Below are 21,493 nucleotides of genomic sequence, written 5' to 3' on the forward strand. Positions count from 1 at the left end.
TAGCCACTTTAAAATAAATGCATTTACTCTCTTAAAATATTCTTCAGATAAAAAAAGCCCTGAAGAAAACTGGAATTCAGGAGGGGGCAGTTAGAAAACATGAAACCACACTGATAACAACTCCATTTCAAAAGGCATTAACACTGCTCAAATATTGGACTTAGCATGTAATTTACAAGACCAATACGTTAGACTTCTGCCATAATGATGTAACAGGCCAACACTTACCTTTTTCATTGCCATTTGCATAATTTGGAGGCTTGTTTTTGTCAATGCTGTTAAAGCTCTGACTTCTCCTATTTAAATTAGAGGCTCCCTGGACTTTGCTGCTGCTGCCTGCAGTTGGCACCCTAGAGGGACCTGGAAGCCTGAAATAGTATAAGAAAAATTACATCATTTTTGTATATTACAAAAAGATAAGGGGTAGGAGGTTCTGACCGGGGAATCCTTAATGGAAAAAGCACAACATACGATGTTCTAAAATCTGTTTCGCAGAAAATGGTGGTTTAAGTGATAAATAAGCTAAACACAAGAATTAAGAATCTTCAGAAAAATCTTACTTTTCAATAAAGACGCCCTCAAATGATACTAAGAATGTAGAGCAATCAGAAATAAAATAACCTTTAACTAAAAAAGTCATACTTACAACACCTCTGATGCATAGCACTTTGACTTAAAAATACTATAACAATTACATGAAAAGCAAGGGAAATAACCCAAATGCATTGTGTTCTCGAGGTATTAATCACCTATTTGCAGTTGTTGTTAAATTGTTCTTTTCAATGTATGGGACATTTGTTTTTCTCTTAAGATAGCTGTTTCCTAAGTCAACTTGATAATAACAAGAAGAATAAAGTTATTGAACAAATTGCTAATAGCAAATGCTTATTGCATATCTAAGGTAGTAAGCTATTCTGATTCAAGCATGATGCAGAGACCAAGGTCATGAGTTAATTTGTATTTTACAAGTCTGCCTCAAAAAAAACCTTTTTTTCTTTAATCATTTTGCCAGAAATAAGCACCCAGACATTAGCTAATTATCTTACAAGTGTGGCCAGCTGATCACAAAGGTGATATGACAAGAAAGGATGCAGGCCTCCAAAGAAGAAAAGCTCTGTTAGCAGAATGGCAATGTAAAATACACCTACAGAGACAGTGACTTCAGCTAGTCTTTGGGGATGAAAGACAGGACAAGTGGAAATAATAGGCAGACTGTGTTAAAATTAGGGGAAGTTTGACGTTAGGTTGTGTGATCTGCAGTAATTCTACGCAGACAAAAATTAAATATCAGTGTGGATCATTTCTGTCACTGTTTGAGCAGTTTCCATCTTGAAATTTCAAGTATCAATTATTCATGAATCGTGCCTACAATATACAATTACTGTATTTTACTCTACCCTGTTAACATATTATATATATACAGTAAACAATCTGGATAAATTAAGAACTAGTAATTAAGAACAAATATTGGCATTCTAAGTCATATTTAACAACATGATACTAAAGGATGTCAGCCTCTTTGCTAGAATTTGCTGCCACCATGTGAATGTCACTGTGTACTGCTTAGATAATTTCTATTTTAAAAGAAATAAAACTCCAGACCTTATAAATGAAGCACAGAAATCTTTACTGTTCTCGATACTAACTTTTTAAAATGAAAAAGTGTTTATATCTGTTATATTTGTGCCCAATATATCACAATTTCAAGATCAGTTGCTACTATTTTCATATTTAACTCATCTTCATAATTAATATATTATTTCCATAAATTATTAGGAAATCAAACTTTTAAATCCCATAATTATTTTTAAAAATAGTAACAGGTATTGCAACAGGGAATGAACATTAGGAAAACAAAAATACAACTTAAAAACAGAAGTGTTGCTTTCGTGGAATAGTTAATAGTTTCAAAATGTTGACTGTATTCTGGAGTTTAAATACATATGGCTAATAAATAGTTCCTTCAGCTATTTTGCCAACTAGAAGCTGTGCCATGTACAAGATTGGAACCTTTTCCAAATGATTCCAGCATTTAACTTTTGCTCAGATGGATCTACAGGGTATGTAAGTATAGCACAAAACCACAGACACCAGGAATTATGAGTACCAATGACTGCACTCTGAAAAAGGACTCAATTAATTAATTTGGCCAAATGCCCCAACATAATAAATCCAAGAACTATCACTGCAGACACAGCTACAGACTTAGAAAGTTCATTCCAAACTCACACGTATAAACAAATTTTGTCACAGAACTTGCCCTGCTTGCAATGAAACTTGACCTGTTTCTAGAAACCAATTAAAATGCATTTTACTCTTTATTGTGACCCATGAAGGCAAATGATCTTTAGTTCTCAGAAGAACAAATTAAAACAAATTAAAAAATCCATTTGCTCTTCTCATTACCCTAATTTGACAGGCAGCCAGAGCTCCAGATCATTCATCAAAGTAATAAAAAAAGAAATATGAAGCCAACAAACGACAGAGAGAGAGAGGGAAATGTTCTATTAAATTAATGTACTTAAAATATATTTTATATGCATGAGTCTTAGAAGTGGTAATAAAAACTGTACAAGGCAGGTCACTGTTTTTTGTGCATTTGAATTTACATCATTTTTTTCTACTTTAAATTAAATACCCTTTAAATTTTCTCTCCAGAATCATTTTAATTACTATGGAAATGAACATAACTTAGAAAACCAAGGCAAGAGAAAAAGCACATACCTCACATCAAGGCATCATAAGCAGTCCTTGCAGTCAAACATTGCATAATACGATACATTATCAGAGCAGTGATTAGGAAGCCACCAGTGAGGGAGATGTCACATATAATCACATAAAAATCAAGGGTGCAAAACACATTTGCTGTGGCTTCACTCAGCTGTACCATCATGCCTTCGGCAACTTAACATTTTTTTTTTAGTAAATCATACACTTTCAATATACATTTATCTATCAGTATTTTCCAAACAGTACATCATACAGTCATTTGCTATAACAGACTCTCTTAAAAATATATATGTCATAAAGAAGCAAAACTTTATACTATTATACGTAAAGGAACAATCCAGGTTAACTTGGTGACCTGGTGCTAACCTTCCCACAAAAAAACTGTCAGTATTTCTCAATTCTGCCTCAAAATGTGCAGTAATTAATGTATGCCCATCTCCAAAAACAATTACATTCTTGTCGTGTAACTTCCAGATTCTGTAACCTGGAAGGAATGGGGCCTTCAAAATCATGTTTTCCTTGACTTTTTCTATGCCTAGAAGCTAGACTTCAGCCCAGTCATAACAGTATATATAACAAAACTAAAACAGAAGAAGTCAGAACCCATTTAATGATCTAACACAGACATGCTCATCCCGGAGAATGCATATGGAAATCCACTTGGAAGAATTCAGTCTTCTAAACTTTTCATCCAGAAGTATGTAATTTATGAAAAAAATTTAGTATGATAGGACAAAATATCACTGGGCAGTTACTTTATCATCACTAACAAGCAATAAATTAGAGATATTAACTGACCTAGTAGGCTTTTTTTGACTGGTTGCAATTCCACTGTGATTAGACTGAGTTGCATATCTGGCTGCCAGACTGTATGAGGAGAAACAGAGAAATTGAATTAAAGAGATTCTTTGAACATGGAAAGAAAGCACAACATTACAAGAAAACTATGAGTTAATGAAATGCGATCGGAACATGTATAAGCATGTATAAAGGATAAATTAATTAGAAAATTATGATAATGCAACATATATACTGTGACCTTTGATTAATGAACACACTATGAAACAATGCAGGGAACCCCTTAGAATTAAGTGTGTCATCATTGACTTTAAAATTATGGCCATGTGATAGTGTTCATATTATTTTGAGTAGGATTTCATTTCATAAAGAAATTCAACCTTTGTAAATGACTGGACAAATTTCAGGAAAGCTGAAGTTTGACTTTACATAATACAACAAGCTCTTTCTCAAAGAGGTTAAAATGAACAGATAGAGTATGAGAGTCATTATTTTCTTTAGTAAACTCTTCAAATTTGCTGCTTTCACTTGAATATTATTTCCAGAACCAAATGACTAAAATATCTAGTTTCTGACAAATATATCGTTTGATCTCGAGTCCTGGATAGAAAGTTTTAAGGAAGCAAACAAAACAAGATGGTTTTCTAAAGAAAGAACTATGTAAAAGTTAAATGGAATAAATTGGAGTCAAATTCTCCAAAAACAAACTGAACAACTATTAATGACAATTTCTGGGCATTCTTGAGTTGTAATTCTTAATAATTTTTAAATCAAAATCTTTGATCAAAGACACAAAAGAAAGCATTATTTAAACCGAGTTCCAAAAAACAGTGAATATTTTACAAACAAAAATGAAATTTAGCACTTAAACTAATTCCTGAATTACCTGAGTGTTCTGAAATTAGTGTTTTAAAGGATACAGTGAGACCCAATTAGATCTGAAACATGTTCACATATCCTGCGATTGGTCATGGATTGATGCCTGAGTGGAGAATCACTTTTCAGGTGAATTGTGAGGGAGCACGAAGGCCCTTAAAAACAGCCCAGACAGAAAAAAATATATCCTCATAGCTAGCGAGCTTTTCAGAACACTTATTTTTCACATTTGATATATATTATTGATTTGCATATAATAAATTCTGTATCCTAACTACATTGGGCACTGAGAAAATTCTCCCAACTGCTTCAATAAAAATGATATCAGAGAATAATGTAAAAATAAAAACCAAAGTGTCTGAATGAAATGAGATATTAATTTAAAATCTAAATTTCAAATACAAGCACCCAAAGTGAAGAAACATGTATTGTGTGTGAACTTCTCAGTCTATTTTGTCAATCCAAAGAAAGAGAACTACCTCAAGATTCACTACTATGTCTTACCCCGTATTCTACAAATTGAACACAAATATTAGCTGGAGAAATGACAATGAAACAATGTACTTTCCTTCAGGGAACGGAAGCCATCTCATAGCATTTTCTTGCGTGATTTTAAAGAAGTTCAGTAATTTCCAGGATAGAAGTGGGGTAGGGGAAGAAAATCTAGAAAGGTCAACTGACTTGCTAAAATCAGTTTTATTTTATGGCCCACGTGTGTTTTCTAATTTATTATGAGAAAACAATACTCTACATATTGCCTAGATTTTTGCGCCAAATCCTCATAATTTAATCCTTTGAAACTTGGCTTTTGTTCTGCTTCTCTTGCACTAGTGAAACTGTTGTATGAAGAACACAGGACTTTGATTTAATTCCACCACACTCCAAGATTTTTTATCTGACCCATATTGCTCCCTCTGCCTTTGTGAATCTCTCTTTCATAGATGGTAATACCAGTGAGCTCACTTGATTTTCCCACCATCATTCTCATTCATTTTCTCTTTCCTTCACTGGGTCCTTTTCCTTTATTGAGCTCTTTAAGGCATGATTTTTCATAGGTCCTCTTTCCTCAAACTCTTGTATGCATTCTTTCGCTTAGCAATTCATTTTTTACTTCAGACTTTAAGTAAAATCTACTATAAACAAGTGTTAATATGTGAGTCACACTCCAACTGTCAATATCAACTGAGGAAAAGATGTCCATTTCTATGATCTTCAGAGTCACCACTTTAAACACCATTTTCCTTCTTTTAACCCCCTAGTCTTAATCAGATCCTTCCTCTAATTTCTTGATTTCTATTCACAGGATCATCATTTTCTTCAGTCCAATGGGCTTGAAACCTCAGTAGTTGACTCTTCTCTTTTTCCTTTTAATTATTGTCAATAGGCTGTCACTCTGATTCAACCTCTACAAATCCATTTACATTTATGTTCTCTTCCAATTTCCTTGTTTATTGCACTGAATCAAGCCTGCAACACTTCCCACAATGCCTCTGGGTCCTTTTGTTTTTCTTAATCTTCTACCTGTCTCTGTCTCCACATTCAATAGAAAACCACTATTTTTCCCCCATAGTTGCTTGCAATACTATATTCCACATTTCAGACTTACAGTCTAGTCACAGAGTAGGTGGGTGGTACAGCTCATGCAATTTATTGGTAAAACAGACACAAGAGACATGTAGACACAGCTCTGAGGCAAGACAGGAAAGATAAATAGAATCAGAACACTAATAAACTAGGAATTTTCAAAATATCTGGATTGAGGATAATGTATTTTTTCCCTGGAAAGATTGCCAAATGAGACTCCTTCTAGCTAATGGGTGGTAAAAATATCAGAAACGGAAGCACAAAAGAAATGCATATTTTGAGGTTTCTTGTGGGTTCTATCAAAAAGTATCTGCTCATCTGATAAAGTAAAATATTAAGAGAATGCTTTTTTACTTCCCTAAAATGGAATACAAGAAAGGAGACTAGAGACAGTCAAATGAATTTTTAAAAATGAAACTCATCTGGAGCTCAATACACAGAAAGATCCAAACTACCAGAACTTTCTAATCTACCTTTATCACAAACTCCCATGTGGAACTATAATATCCACTTATTATAAGCAAAGAAAAACTTCTCAATGTAAACATATCCTGAATTTTAACTTACGCATTTTTTAAAAAATATTTTATTTATTTGACAGAGAGAAATCACAACTAGGCAGAGAGGCAGGCAGAGAGAGAAGAGGAAGCAGGCTCCCCGCGGAGCAGAGAGCCCGATGTGGGGCTCGATCCCAGGACCCTGGGATCATGACCTGAGCCGAAGGCAGAGGTTTTAACCCACTGAGCCACCCAGGTGCCCCAATTTACACATTTTTACCAATTGCCAGAACCTTGCTATTCAAAGTGTTATCCAAAGACCAACAAAACTGGTATCCCCTGGAACTTTTTAGAAGTACTGGATCTCAGGTCTCATCCGGGAGTCTCTGCATTTTAACAGGATTCTGACGCATAATAAAACTGAAAAAGCTGTGCTCTACAGAATACCCACAAATGTCCAACCTTGGAGGAAAAAACTTTGTAGTTTCTAAAGTGAAACAGCATAATCTGAACATCTCGGGAGTCACGCTTCATCATCTATGCTCTAGGGGCTTTGGATACTATTAATATCATCCTTTTAGAAATCCTTATCTCGCTTAGCTTTTCTAATGCAACAGCTACCTCTGTGGCTACTCCTACTTCCCAAATAACTGTTGACTCACTCCCATCCCCCACCCCTTAATTATTGTACCGTTACCATGAGTATTTTCAAAATTGTAATCCTAGGCAACAGCTGATCTACCCTTCTATTCTTTCTATCTCAGATCTACATTCTATACTCAAATCTCAATCCTAAACTGAATCTCTTTCTTAAATATCACCTTGAGATCCCTAAATATTACACCCAGATCACCTAGATTTCTCCCAGATATTCCAAAAATGTTCAAAACAACTCATTTTCCTTCTTTCCAACCATCCTCTCTCTCTCTCCAACTTTGCTGTGTAAATTGACTGTCACCATTTTCTCCACTGAACAATATGGAGTTGTCTTTTTTTTTTTTTTAAGATTTTATTTATTTATTTGACAGACAGAGATCACAAGTAGGCAGAGAGGCAGGCAGAGAGAGAGGAGGAAGCAGGCTCCCTGCAGAGCAGAGAGCCCCATGCGGGGCTTGATCCCAGGACTCTGGGATCATGACCTGAGCCAAAGGCAGAGGCTTTAACCCACTGAGCCACCCAGGCGCCCCCAATATGGAGTTGTCTTGATCATTGCCTACTGTTTTTCTTCCTCTGTGTCATCTCTCTTACAGACTCTAATAACACCTCTTCACTGGTCTCACTATTTTCAGTCCATTTTTATTCCCAGACAAGTTTCTTCTGAAAAAAGTCTCAATTGAAACAGTGGGTATTTGAATTGTCTCAATTCGTGTTTAATTATTATGATAATTAAAAACATTTTTTCTTATTTATTCATTCTACAAATATCCTTTTAACACCCATTGTTTGCACAGGTAAGAACCTGGAGAACAACAACAACTTGCTAGGCAATTGGACCTTTGTCCTGATGCAGTAGGGAATACCGAAAGTTTTTGACTGCAGAATAAATGATAAATTCTCAGACTGAAGAGATCCTCTCTTAGATATGTAAAGGAGGAACTGGGGAAGGAAGGAGGTAGGGACATTTAGTAAGACCAAATTTCCCACTTAGGAGACCAAATGGGAAATTGCTGCTATAACTCAGGCACCATTTGGTGAGGGTCTGAATGAAGACAGAAGTAGAGAATATGGAAGTAAGGGATTGATGAGAGGAGTTCTAATGGTAGCTGTAAGAACTGAAGCAGAGGGAAGAATTTAGTATGGCTCCTGGGCCTCTGACTTGAGTGGCACAGGATAGGTACCTAAAGGCAGAGAGGAAAAGGAGACTGAACATCCTTGGTATAGTTTCTGATGAGAAAAAAATCAAGACTCGACTTCTAGATTACGTTACAGTCACAGAGTGAATAAAGTAATAAGATACCCTTGGAAGCTGGATATTCTGTGGTGAGAAAACCCACCTTTACAGCGCAGCTAAGGTAAAGATCATTTTATGATCTTATTGTAATGGTTCTCTTGTAAAGTACATAAACACTTCGGGATGTGGAATGAATAAATAAATGAGAAATTGACTTCACATCCTTAAGGTTTTCAAAGTGGCAGCCTGGTAAAGATACTGTGAAATTTGATTCAGTTTTGTGTTTTATTTATTCTAATAAGCACATATTTATTGATGTAGTCAGGAAATTAATTCATCATGAAAGACTTTTATTGACTGCCTCTAGGTACTGGCATTATGCTAGAAAAACTCCATTTGGAAAAATTAGATTTACACATGCCAGGCTTGTTTCACTGTGGAAAGTATAACCCTTAAAACCACGTATACTAATTCAAACTCCTTACTAAAAAGTGTTATTTGGTATTTAATGGAAATTGAATTTACCACAACCTTGAAAGGAGCAATATAAAAATATTAGGCAGATGTGCACAAGTGGTACAATAAAATCTTTCTCTTCCATGAATTATTAAACTAAAATGTCAGTAGTAAAAATCTAATACACTGGTTTGTAGCACAGAATTTAGAGTCAGGCTGCTTGCTCTACCTGAATGCCAGCTTCGCTTTTGTTGTTTTCTGTCCCTGTTTCCTCATCTGTTAAATAAGGATGGTAACTTTACCTACCTCAAGGTTTTGTTGTTGTTGTTTTCATCTTTTTTTAATTAACTTTTAATGTATTATTTGCCCCAGGGGTGCAAGTCTGTGAATCGTCAAGCTTACACACTTAACAGCACTCACCATAGCACATACCTGCCCCAATGTCCCTAACAGAACCACCCTCTCCCTACCCTCTCCCCCCACCCCCGCAACCCTCAGTTTATCTCAAGGTTTTTATGGGGTTTAAGCTGTAAATCACTTAGAAGAGTGTCTGGCTTACATAAGTGTTATAACAGTTAAAAGGAAAATTCAGAGGGATTCAGATGTACATTTGAGAGTCCCTGAATGAAACAGCCCCCACAGGAAGCTCTATAAATATTTTGATGAATTCATACAACATAACTTCCTATGTTTCTCAATCCCTACAACTCCTCTGCTCTCTTGTGCTTGGTCTTCCCAACACATCTTTGGTTCTCACCTATCACTTCTGAGGTTACTCCATTTTAGATTACTCCAAATCCCACAAGCATGGACCTCTCAGTACAGTAGTTGAGCTTCAACTCTGGTTCTCTGTCTCTGGATTTATAATTACCTTGGGACCATGATTTATTGAAAGCAAAGTTAATGAAGTCTCCTTCTCCCTCCAGCATCCCTGGATACTACTCACTCTTCTCATTTCCTGAACTCAACAGTATGAATCTCTATAAGTCCCAATAAGACATCCACGAAACACCATTCCCAAAGCAGCTTGCATGAGATGAGACTTTCAGAACCTGTAATTTTCAGCAATGTACATAATTTAAAAAGTGTCTTAAATACAGATTTTATTGAATGTTTCTGTTGTATAATATACTGCTTAGATAAAAATACAGTTTGATATGTTTATAAAATATATTTATTTTACTATTTTAACCAGTATTTTGTTTTAGATTTGTACTCTAGATTTTACATCTAATTTGAAGGACAAGGATAAAATGTCTCAAAAAATGCGACATTCCTCAAAACAACAACAAAAACAATTTACCTTGAAGAAGATACTGAATTAGCTACCGTCCAAATATATTGCAAAAAAACGAAAAGAACATTCTCTTGTTTGTTCATTTTACCAGTAAGTTCGGTTGCTACAATTTTGCTCTGAGACCTCCCTTTTTTGCCCAGCTTTACACTTTTTCCCTGAGTAATCTCTTCCACTTCCAATGTTCCAATTAAAACAAAAACAAAACAAAACAAAAGAAACAGGGTTAAACAACTTTCCCATGTCTGTATCTCTGGCCCTGACCTCTCTCTTGGGCTCCAGAGACACAGACTAGACACCACCATCAAAAATTCCCATTGAAATATCAAATTCATAAAAAAAAAATTCAAATTCATGAAACCCAAAGGTGAATTTTTTTTCTCTCCCCCTCCTTCTTTTCATCTGTTTCCACTATTACATCATTTTTTTCCTTACTGAAAAGTATCACTAGCCAACGAGTCAAAAAAAAAAAAAAGGTTCACCCTTACTTCCAAACAGTCCCCAAGTCCATTTTCCTAGTCAGGAACTCATGCCTATTAACATTACTCTGTTCACTTTCCTACCATTTTAGCTGCAGTACCCTTCCCACTCCTCTCCCGAAAGCACATCTTTCCTCTATCCTGTCACCAAGGTTGTGCTCCTAAGTTATAAATGGCATCATTTTTCCTCTGCTAAAAAAAAATCTCCAAAACAATTGTCCTTTATGTTCAGGAAATAAGTCCCATCTCTTAGACATAACATCCAAAGCCTCCATTTACTGACCTTACCCACGTCTCTAGTCTTACCTGTCATTATACCTGTGGCAATTTAAACACAGAGCTATCATAAACTCTTTGGCATTCCTTTCATTAAGAGGTAAATCTTCATTCCACTGACCCTCTGCTTGAATCTGGGTGGGCGTGTCACTCCATCAACCAACAGGTCACCATGTGAGAAGCACCATGTTCTTGTGACTGCCATGTTGGAGAAGCTTTGTGTGGTTGCTATTCCGGCTAAGCTGCCAGACACATTGAGTGAAAAGTCACCCCGGCAGTGGATTCTCTAGCCACACCTATTCCACCTCCCAGGGGTCTGTGACACCTCAGCCACTCCACCCTTCCCTGTGGAAGTCCCAAACGCTGTGGAGCAGAGACAAGCCATCTCTACTGGGCCCTGTCTGATTCTGAGGTTCACAAAATCCGTGAGTATAATCAAATGGTTATTGTTTTGCACAACTATATTAGGGGTATTTCTTTTTGAACAGCAATGGATAATCAGAACACACTTCTATTTACACTTTTTCCTTGTCCAAATACTTGGGAGTTTCCTGGATATAAATGGTGTTTAATTCATGAGTTCCCTCATCTAGGCTCTTTCCTCTAACTGCTGTCACTGAGTATCTCTGTTGGATTAGGTGGCAAACCTGAATGAACTACCTGTTTAAACATCTAGGTCTTCTATTACACTATCAGCATCTGAATGGTAAAAACATCACCATATCTCAACCAAACATCTAGCATAATTTTTGGCACACAGTGAGGGCTGGATCTTTATTTTTTGAAAGGTCATAGCTGAACTTTCAAATCACTGATGAAAAAGAACACTGGGCTCTAATGTAATATATGAAGAATCATTAGGAACAATATCGTCTTAGATTAAAGTATTTCATTTCATTTCCATACGGTATTCACTGACTGTATAATGACTGACTCATCAAAACATAAAAATCAGACACAAAACATCTATTCTTAAAGTGTATGTACTTAATACAAGTATAATTGAATAAATTATGTTTATCAGAACAAGGTAGAATCTAATGGCAATTTTTGGTCTATGTAGGTTCTTTTAACTCGTCCTCTATATTAAGAAATTGTACAGGGGCGCCTGGGTGGCTCAGTGGGGTAAAGCCTCTGCCTTTGGCTCAGGTCATGATCCCAGGGCTCTGGGATCAAGCCCTGCATCGGGCTCTCTGCTCTGCGGACTGACTTCCTCCTCTCTCTCTCTCTCTGCCTACTTGTGATCTCTGTCTGTCAAATGAATAAATAAAATTTAAAAAAAAAAGAAATTGTACAAAAAATTATTTAGGACACCCTTTCCACTCTTATCTATTTACCATTAAGTCTTGGGGCCACACAAACATACTATGTCCCTACACAGAATCCCTCTACAGTCAGACATTTAGAGCTTTTGATAGCCAAAGAAAGAGAAAAACACGCTTAATTATAACATCACATTTGTCCTTTTAATAGCACTATTCTTAAGGAACCAAGGAGGAATAAAAAGAAATCACAAAATAGGAGGTAAAAAATTTCTTGGCTATGGGGTTTAGTGCACAATTTATACCTTTCAGTTATGGTTCTATTGGTACCATGTTAAAAAGGTAGGAATTCTCTCCTCCCAAATACACTGAAAATAGCCTGAGAGAAAATTAAGAAGAGGTTATCCAACACATACTATAATTAAGTATATGGGAAGAAAGTCTTAAAAGATGTTTAGACAAAATAACAAATACAACAAAGTAACAAGTTTTGAAAATAGTAAAGCACACCCACTAACATTTTAAAACTGAGATAGTTTGAAATATATTCCCTTATACATCCTATAATTGCTAAGGGTAGATAGAAAACCATACATTCAGAATTAAGATCCAAAGAATTCTCTGCATCAAATTCTTCCTTTAGTGTAAAGACTTTCCCTTTTGCAGGATCCTTGTGCAATGTTAAAAATGATAACTGATGTGCTAACAGCTCTAAGAAAGAGGGAGGTGTTCAACCACTGGTGCAATAATATCTTTTACACCTCAACACTAATATGCTCCTTCAAAAATATTTAAGATGTTTTGCAATACCTACATGCAGATTAGAGTACATGATAAAAATATGGTCCCTATATTTAAATTTTGCTGAGATTTCATTGAAAACAGTTATTGCCTAATCCATAAATGAGTCAGAAACTTAGCTTTCATCCACATGTGTTTCTTTTTAGTAGCTGGGTGGCTGAAATATCATCCTGATTATATGTGAGACAGGTTACTGTGATAACTTATCCCATTAGTGAAATATGGCATGTAAATATATTATAACCTTTGTGTTATCTTAAATTTCAACTGACAGTTAATAAGGCCACCTGCATGGTCTGTTTTTGTGGGATCTCAAAACAGTAACTAAAGAGGGAGATGCCTATGTAAGATATTACCGCATCAAAGTCTGATGCTCTTTTAGGAATGCAGAATTTCCAGATAAAGGGCAACTCAGGAAACCAGGGTCATACTTCTTTCATAGTCTTACCATAAATGAAACTTTTCAACAATGCTTTTACTTACAAATAGCTCAAAGCATTACCCTGCTCCATGGATCTTTGCAACTTAAAATTTTCAGTATGGAGTAAAATTGCATCACAATAAATTGAGTGCTCCATTCCAAAAGATTATTTTAATGCAATCAATCAATCAATCAATCAATACCACATCTGGACCCTGAATACTAGTAGACAAAGTTTTTTTGTTAAGCTAAAAATTTGAACACGCTTTGGTAAAGACTATCCTGGTTGGTGAAAACTCTGAATTATTTAGTACTTTCAAAAGACAAAAAGTGTTATACTAAACACAAAATATGTTAATGACTATTTCTTGGTACACATGTTCCTGAAAATAGCCTTTAATTATTATACTTACAAAATAATTATATAAATGCATGTCTATACAGTGTTTGAAGATCTATGAAAAAGTCTACTTTATAGAGTCTTTATAATTGGACTATTCTCAATTTATGGCAAAGCAAATGCAATCATCACTGCATTCAGTTTCATGTTAATAAGGAGTGGCTGGGGTTTCAAAACATCTCTGATGCTGAGCTTTGGCCTAGAGTCTGCCAGGGAGGGAAGGCTGATTCTGTTTACACATCTTTTCAGACTGAGAGGTCAATCAGAAAGGGAGAGACTGGGGGCATGGTCAGAAGTGGCAGCACAGGAAATGGATGCTAAGAGGCAAATGTTGACAGTGTGCTTTATGAAGGAGAGGGACCCTAGACCAATAGTTAAAGTCTCATGAGCGAGACTGTCTCAGCGACAGAAGTGTTACAAGTCCCTGAAATCCAATTATGTGCTTTCCCTGTCATTCCAATTATTATTTGGTTTTCTATGTAGCTTTGACTGCAAGAAAATAGTTCAGTGGTCATACTGACATGATTATGCTTATTGTGAGACTTGCATTTTCTATTGTTAAGTCAGTAAGCAGAATACAGTCTCTAGTGCAAAAAGATTAATATAAAGTAATTCCATATGGTATAAGATTGAAGGTATAATAATCAAGTCTACATTGTCAGTGCTCTATTTGAGAAGAAAGTGTACCATAAATACTAAAAACAAAATAGAGCCCAAACAATGTCGAGTGCTTGGGAGACAATGTTCATAAAATGTATTAGTTATCCTGAGTCATTGTGATGATACACGAATCACATTTTGGTTGTTTTAAGAGCAAATGATGAAACATTGACTAACCATTGTTTTACATAGACATTTATGTCAAAAAACACAAGTCTTAACTTGTAAATTAGTAGCAATCTAATACTTTAAAATGTACATTATATTCTCCCAATTCCATTAAAAAGGTAGAGTATAATTGTCATATTTTTATTTTCTACCCAAAGAAATTTGGTTCAGTTAATTGACTTTTATTTTTTTAAAGAAGAAAAGGAAATTATCAGAACCAAAAATGATTTTGCCCGTGTCTTCTGAGACTCAAATTCATGCTATTCTCTTTTTCCTAATATGACGCTATTAACATGCTGAAAGCGGAATAATTAAAATTTAAGTTTCCAACATCAAGAATAACAGGATTGAGAACAAGTGGCATTAATAGACAAGAGACTTCAACAGACTTTGAAAAACTGAAAATAAATGAGTAGCATTAATGGAGAACACACAGGAGAGAAGTTTCATCCTAGTGTACACATGGAGGAAGATTTTAGTCTAAAAAAATAGGAGGGAAGCTGGACTAGGATACTGAAGAGAAAATGAAGGGATTATAAAAAGGAGATTAATCAAATATCTATGTCAAACACTATCAATGACCACCCCATGGCCAGATTTAAGGAAACCAATTAGTTAATCATCCAAACAAACAAGAAGCAATTTTAATGAAAGTAACTGAATAATCCCAGAAAAATAATGCTGGCATAGATGGGTTCTTCAATATACCTTGACTGATCCCTCTAAAGCATCATCAAATGAACTCTGGTCAATTCTTTAAGTTATTGACCAGTTTATGATTGCATTCAAACAAATATCAACTTTCAATAAACATTCAAGAAAGGCTTTGAACAGGAAAGAATCACAGTATATACATCCTGATTCTACAGAACATATTGCTATTAGCCATTAGGTAAATACTCCATTGGTTTGAAAGCTTTTAGAATTAATCTGTAAAGTAGAGTGTAAATCACATGAACCTTAATTTTAAGAAAGTGCAGATGACAGAGATTGGAAATTGTTCGTGGATGAGGGGAGAACAAGAAATGCCAATAGCTATATTTTATAACACACAATGGCAAGAGATATTCTACAGTTGACTGAGAAAGAACAAAGATGTTATTTCATTATATAAAATTATAAAGTTAACCAATAAAAGAACTAAAAAGAGTGAAATTTAACAATGTGGTAGCACTCCTAGAAAGACCTGTCCATACACTACTGACCACCTCTAATTCCCCTCTCTCATTTTCTACTAAACAGATTCTAATCAAGTTATCACAGCAACTACTTCACTGGAGTAGCTCTCGTCAACGTCTCCAGTATGAAACCCATGAGTCAGATCTCAGGGCGTAGCCTACTTCTGTGTAACATTCAATGCAGTTGAAGTCCTGCAGGTAGGTAGATAATGGTTAGAAACACAAATTCGGTAACCAGATTGCCTGGATTAAATTTACAGATTAGTCACCAGGAAACTTCATGCAATTTAATTGGCATTTTCATTTCCAGTTGTTTGTTTTTGATTTGAAAACTAAGATTACTAATAATACCTACATCAAAAGGTTGCTGTGAGGAATGAAAGAATGTATATAAAGTACTTAGAATGGTGACTGGGGCTACATATAAATTATTATTACTATTTTTTTAAAGATTTAATTAATTTATTTGACAGAGAGATCACAAGTAGGCACAGAGGCAGGCAGAGAGAGAGAGGAAGGGAAGCAGGCTCCCCACTGAGCAGAGAGCCCAATGCAGGGCTTGATCCTAGGACCCTGGGATCATGACCCAAGCCAAAGGCAGAGGCTCAACCCACTGTGCCACCCAGGCACCCCTACATATAAATTATTATTGCTCTCCCCTTCTCCTTAGAACCCTTCCTTGACTTGCTCTCCAGGCAAACAAGTTCTGGTTTTCTTCTGACTCTACAGATTGTCACTTTTTAAGTTTCCTCTAGGAGTTCTTGCTATCACCCATTGTCTCAACACAAGTGAGCTTCTGACCCTAATCCTCATCATCTTCTCCCCATCTATAAACATATTTTTGGTGACTTCATCACCTCTAGTCTCATAGTTTTTATTATTTCTATATGGTTATATCTCCAGAATGTTTGTTTATAGCCTTGCAATTCCAATTGTCTTCTTAGTCTTTCCACTTGGATATACCTAGTAGACACCATAAAATTGACATGTTTACAAGTAAATATTTGACCTTCTCCATAACAAGCCTGCTCTTCCCATATTCTTTCCCTTTTCAGTAAATGGAAATATCATCTTTCCAATGAAGAATCTCCTCTTTGTTTACCAATCCCACTGCAAGTCTGGCCTAATTCTACTGATATTGCCTTCAAAATATATTTCGAACGGACCTTCCTCTCTAGGCTTCTAATATGGTACTCCAAGCTTTTCTCCACAACCCCTTGTTTTCACCTCTTCCTTACTATAATCTATTCCCAACAGAGCAGCCAGACTGACCCTTTGATTTTTTTTTTTATACCTGTTTATGTTCCTCCTCATGGTATATGGTAACTTTCCATCCCTCCTGGAGTAAAATCCAATGTCCTTATAATGGCAACAGGGTCATATTAGTGTCTCCCTGCTCTTGGTCAGAATTAATCCTACTCTTCTCCTGCCTCCTTCCTTCTGATCCATCCCAACTGTGGTATTTCCTCTTCTTAAAATAAACCAGACAGGCTCCAAACTCAAGGTCTCAGCTCTTGTCTTCTATCAGCCTGAAATTCTCCCACAACATAATCACAACCACTAACTAGTTCTCTCACCTCCTCTCCTCAATATCATCAGAGTGAAGACTTTCCCAGAACCCAAATTAAATTTGCACGAATATGGCTTCTACACATCATGTTTCCTTTTTTCCTGGTTTATTTTTCTCCAGCATCAGTGGTGCAGTTAGTGGTACATATTTTAATATTTTATTGTCTCCCATCAATAGGATGTAAGCTTCAGGAGGGCAAGAATTCCTTAATCTCTTTTGTCCTCTGCTCTATCTTTAGTGCCTGGAAGAGTGCCTGGAACATACTAAGTGCTTAATAAATATTTATTTGTTGAACATATTAATGGGAGGGATGGGGAGTGTGTGAATCAAAAGATAATGATCAAATTAATGAATAAAACCTAGAGGCAGAAGTATTTTATTTGGCAACATGGGAAAGACTACTAAAGTAAATACCTAAAATAACTGAAGGGCTTACCTCTGTGTACCTAGACTGGCATGAAAATGTTTGAGTATTAGGCTGTTATTTTTAATATTGAGGACATTATTACTTTGCATTACTTTTATATATTTAATAAAAGTTAGAAGGGGAATGGACAGAACTGATCAGAGAAAGTGAGAAAGTAGGGACCAAGGATGAGGCTGACTTGAGGTTTCCAACATGAGTCAGAATATTTCATTATACATGTGACATGATCTTAAAGGGGGTAGAAGGTAAGGTAAAAGTAGCTGGGTTGAGTGTCTATTACATGCGAAGTGTTATGCTATGGGGGCACTTCATACATGAATTACTATGTGAGGTCTTCTCAATGCCCTCTTGAGGAAGTTATCTCCATTCCGATTGTAGAGGTAAGAACACTGGTATTTGAACAGGTTAAAATCATTTGCCCACTGCCACACCATTGGGGACTGGCAGGCAGAATTTAAACGCATGTTTGTCTGACTCTAAAATAACTAAAATTGTATAGATGCTGCTTCATCTATCACAACAGAAGTATGAGTAGTTGTCAAGCTTTTAAAATGGTGAAATAAAAGCAAAGAACATAAGAAAAGCATGTATGTTGTGCATATATGCTCTTTTAAGATTATGCTCTCTTAGCTTCCTAAATCAAGCAATTGAAGAGTAATTTCTTTCCCTTCAGTTCTTTTTCTCTAGGAAAGAAAAAAATCCTGCCTTAAAAAAAAATTCATAAATGTCCTTTGTGTTTTGCTTTGTTTAAAGTTTAATTGATTCACTGACTTTTTTGAAGAGCACACTATAGGCCACAACACAGAGCTGAGTTAAAAAACTAATTGAAGCCAGGTTCATGAGGGCTTAAATTACCAGAGCCTTCCTGTCATCTTAAATTAAACTTCCTCATATACTTTGCAAGATTTATAACCCCAGGCTGAAAAGCTGTAAACCGTCCCAGTTTCTGAGTGAATCCCCCAGAAGGAAATGATGTTTCCTGGAAAAGAGAAAGGCAAACGTCCTTAATGGGAGGAGGGTTCTAAGAGCAATGTGTGTGGCAGGGGTCATGGGAACCTTGGCAAGGGACTGCAGAGGAAATAGACAAGTCACTCAAAGAACATGTGTCCATAGATTTTGCTCTTTGACTTGAGAGTCCTTAATGAGAAAGTTCATCTAAACTGCAAGTGGACGCATATTTGATTTTCTCCTACAAATAAAAAGCAGAAGGGCAAATGTGGAAATCATAATCTCCCAAATTCTGAAAATAGCTGTTATAATAGACTTACCACCATTACTGCCTTTCATGTTTCTATGATCTACACAATTTCTTACCTGTCTCTACCTTTATAATCAATTTCTTTTCTTTTTACATGTTTTCTTTTTATAAAACATAAACATGTTTGTCCACACAATTCAATAATCACTAGTTGTGAGTTCATAAAATTCACTATTTAATAACAGGAAGGAAAACTATTTAATAGTCTGAACAACAATTAAGCTAAAATGTCCACATTTTTAAGGAAACACTACTCTTTTGTAAAGCTTTTAGCAAATAAAAATCATCTTTTACAAATACCATCATGCTAACACCTCATACATAACCAAACAGTACATAAGAAAAATGAAATTTCAGTTTGTAATTTTCTTGCACTATAATGATTTACCAGATAGTCTTAAGAAAATTATCCATTCATGACATGCATTCTGCTCATTGTTGGCTGGTCTCACTTGCCAGGCATTGTGAAAGATTTTGGTGAAATTAAACTTCCTATTACCCTTCATGTCAACTAGAAATTTCATTGTCAAAAAACTCAACACATGGAAAAGTATGATTAGCAGAAATATCCTGAATGCTCAAACCATATTTACTGATCAAATGAATTTTGAGTTGGAAAATATAGCATCCATTTCTACTTTGCTTTCTAGAATAAGAAATAATACTTCCCTATCTCTTAGTTAATACTTGGAGAAAATAATGATGATTTCAACTCTTAACTAAGATTTTTATCACTTTATATTAAAACATTTTTACATCTTCCTGGTTGATTGAAAAAAGGACATTTAATCTATTATTTTATTACAGTTTCTTTCTTGTTTCCTCCTTCCCTTCTTTCCTCCCTTCTTTCCTTCTTCCCTTCCATTTTCTTTCCTTCCTTTTCTTTTTTTTCTTTCTGTTTCTCTTTCTTCTTTCCTCCTTGCCTCCTTCCCTCCCCGAGTCCCAGCTTTATCTTAATACAGATACTATAAGTAGATAATTCCAGTAACAATAACAATAATAATCTTCACTGTATACCATTTTGAAACTAATTGTATTTCAATATCATGACCACCCTCAAAATCGAGAACAAATTTTTATTCTACAAATTTTATGAATACACACAATTTTCACTATATGAATTACTTACAATTTTAAATACACATCTTCCTAGTTAAAATTGGAAGCAGCCGTAACACAGATTTGTTAATTCTTACATTATCTTGTTGCAGAACTAATTGTTGAAAATTGTGTGTAAGGCTCTGTGTTTATCCCTTGGGCTATACCAAGGGATATAACGACTAAATATTATAGTGACTAAAATATTTAAAAAATTGCTGTGATAATAGTGTCTACCTTTTATAGGGTAATGGCAATAATAAACAATGAATGTAATAAATAAGTACATTGAGATTAAGGGTTGATTAAAGCTAAGAAAAAAGAAAAAGTATGGCAAAGTACAATGCGGAGTGAACATGGGCAGCTTGTATCAGTAAAAGGGTCTTAGTCAAGGTAAGCATCAGTGACAAGATAACATGTGGGCCATTGCCTTGAAGCAGGTGAGAGATTTAACCAAGTAGCTAGTGATGAAGTTCTAGAACCTAGGTGAGGTTCGGTGGGCTGATGTCCAGAGCTGATGACCAAGAAAGAATTCTTGAGACATCTTTGGTGCAAAATGGTGGTTTATTAAAGCATGGGGACAGGACCCGTGGGCAGAAAGAGCTGCTGCCCTGGGGTTGTGAAGATGGCAGGTTATGTACCCTGTGGTTGGGGGAAGGTGAGGGGAAGGGAGGTTTCAACAGAGTTTTCATATGCTAAAGAAGGCCTACAAAGTGCCTGGAGTATCCCGGAGGTCTTCGGGGATACTCCAGGTCTTCTGGCTAGATCAATGTTGTCTTTTGGCAAGCCATTTACATTTCCTTCTACCTCAGCCTCCTTCAGTTTTGTGTATGGAGGGGAGGGCGACCTTAGGGCTTGAGGAACTAAGTTATTTGCCTCTGGAAATTATCAATAGCACAAGGTCACTTCTTTGTTTGTAGATCTCTAGGACATTTGTAAACGAAGGAGAACTATTTGTTTCTCCTTTATGGCGGTCAGAGGTGCTGAGGAATATTACCGAGGGGAGCGGATGGAGAGGGGGTGCAAGGTGCCAGCTTTTGCTTTGTCCTCAGCCAGCCTCCTGCTCCCTCATCAGCTAGCAGACAGAGTATTCCAGGCAAAGGAATCAGCAAAAGCATGTCTTTAAGGTGGGAGCAAGCCTGGGCTATTTGAGACCATTGCAAGGCTTTGAGCAGGGAGTGACGTGTGCCTAGTATGTTCAAAATGTTTTATATTGTAGTGACTCAGGGAACCCAAAAACAACCTCATAAGAGAATGCCATTTTAAATTCTCTTTTAACAAATGAGAACACTGACACACTGAGAGGTCAGGCAAGTTGCCTGAGGACCCACAATGAGGAAGTGGTGAAATTCAAATCTAGGTGCTGGCA

General features: G+C 35.9%; 1 protein-coding gene across 3 annotated transcripts in view; it reads right to left on the reverse strand.

Annotated features, from left to right (window-relative positions):
* Positions 1–21,493, reverse strand: part of NAV3 (neuron navigator 3) — a 621,657-nt gene that overhangs the window by 231,067 nt on the left and 369,097 nt on the right. For all 3 annotated transcript variants that reach the window (XM_046013459.1, XM_046013458.1, XM_046013457.1), the window contains exons 6-7: positions 3,529–3,597; positions 229–368 (exon numbers count right to left, since the gene is read on the reverse strand). In XM_046013459.1, coding sequence (XP_045869415.1) covers positions 229–368; positions 3,529–3,597 — 209 coding nt within the window. The remainder of the gene's footprint in view (positions 1–228; positions 369–3,528; positions 3,598–21,493) is intronic.

Source organism: Meles meles, chromosome 7 (assembly GCF_922984935.1).
Source record: "Meles meles chromosome 7, mMelMel3.1 paternal haplotype, whole genome shotgun sequence".
In the NCBI taxonomy this organism is placed as follows: domain Eukaryota; kingdom Metazoa; phylum Chordata; class Mammalia; order Carnivora; family Mustelidae; genus Meles; species Meles meles.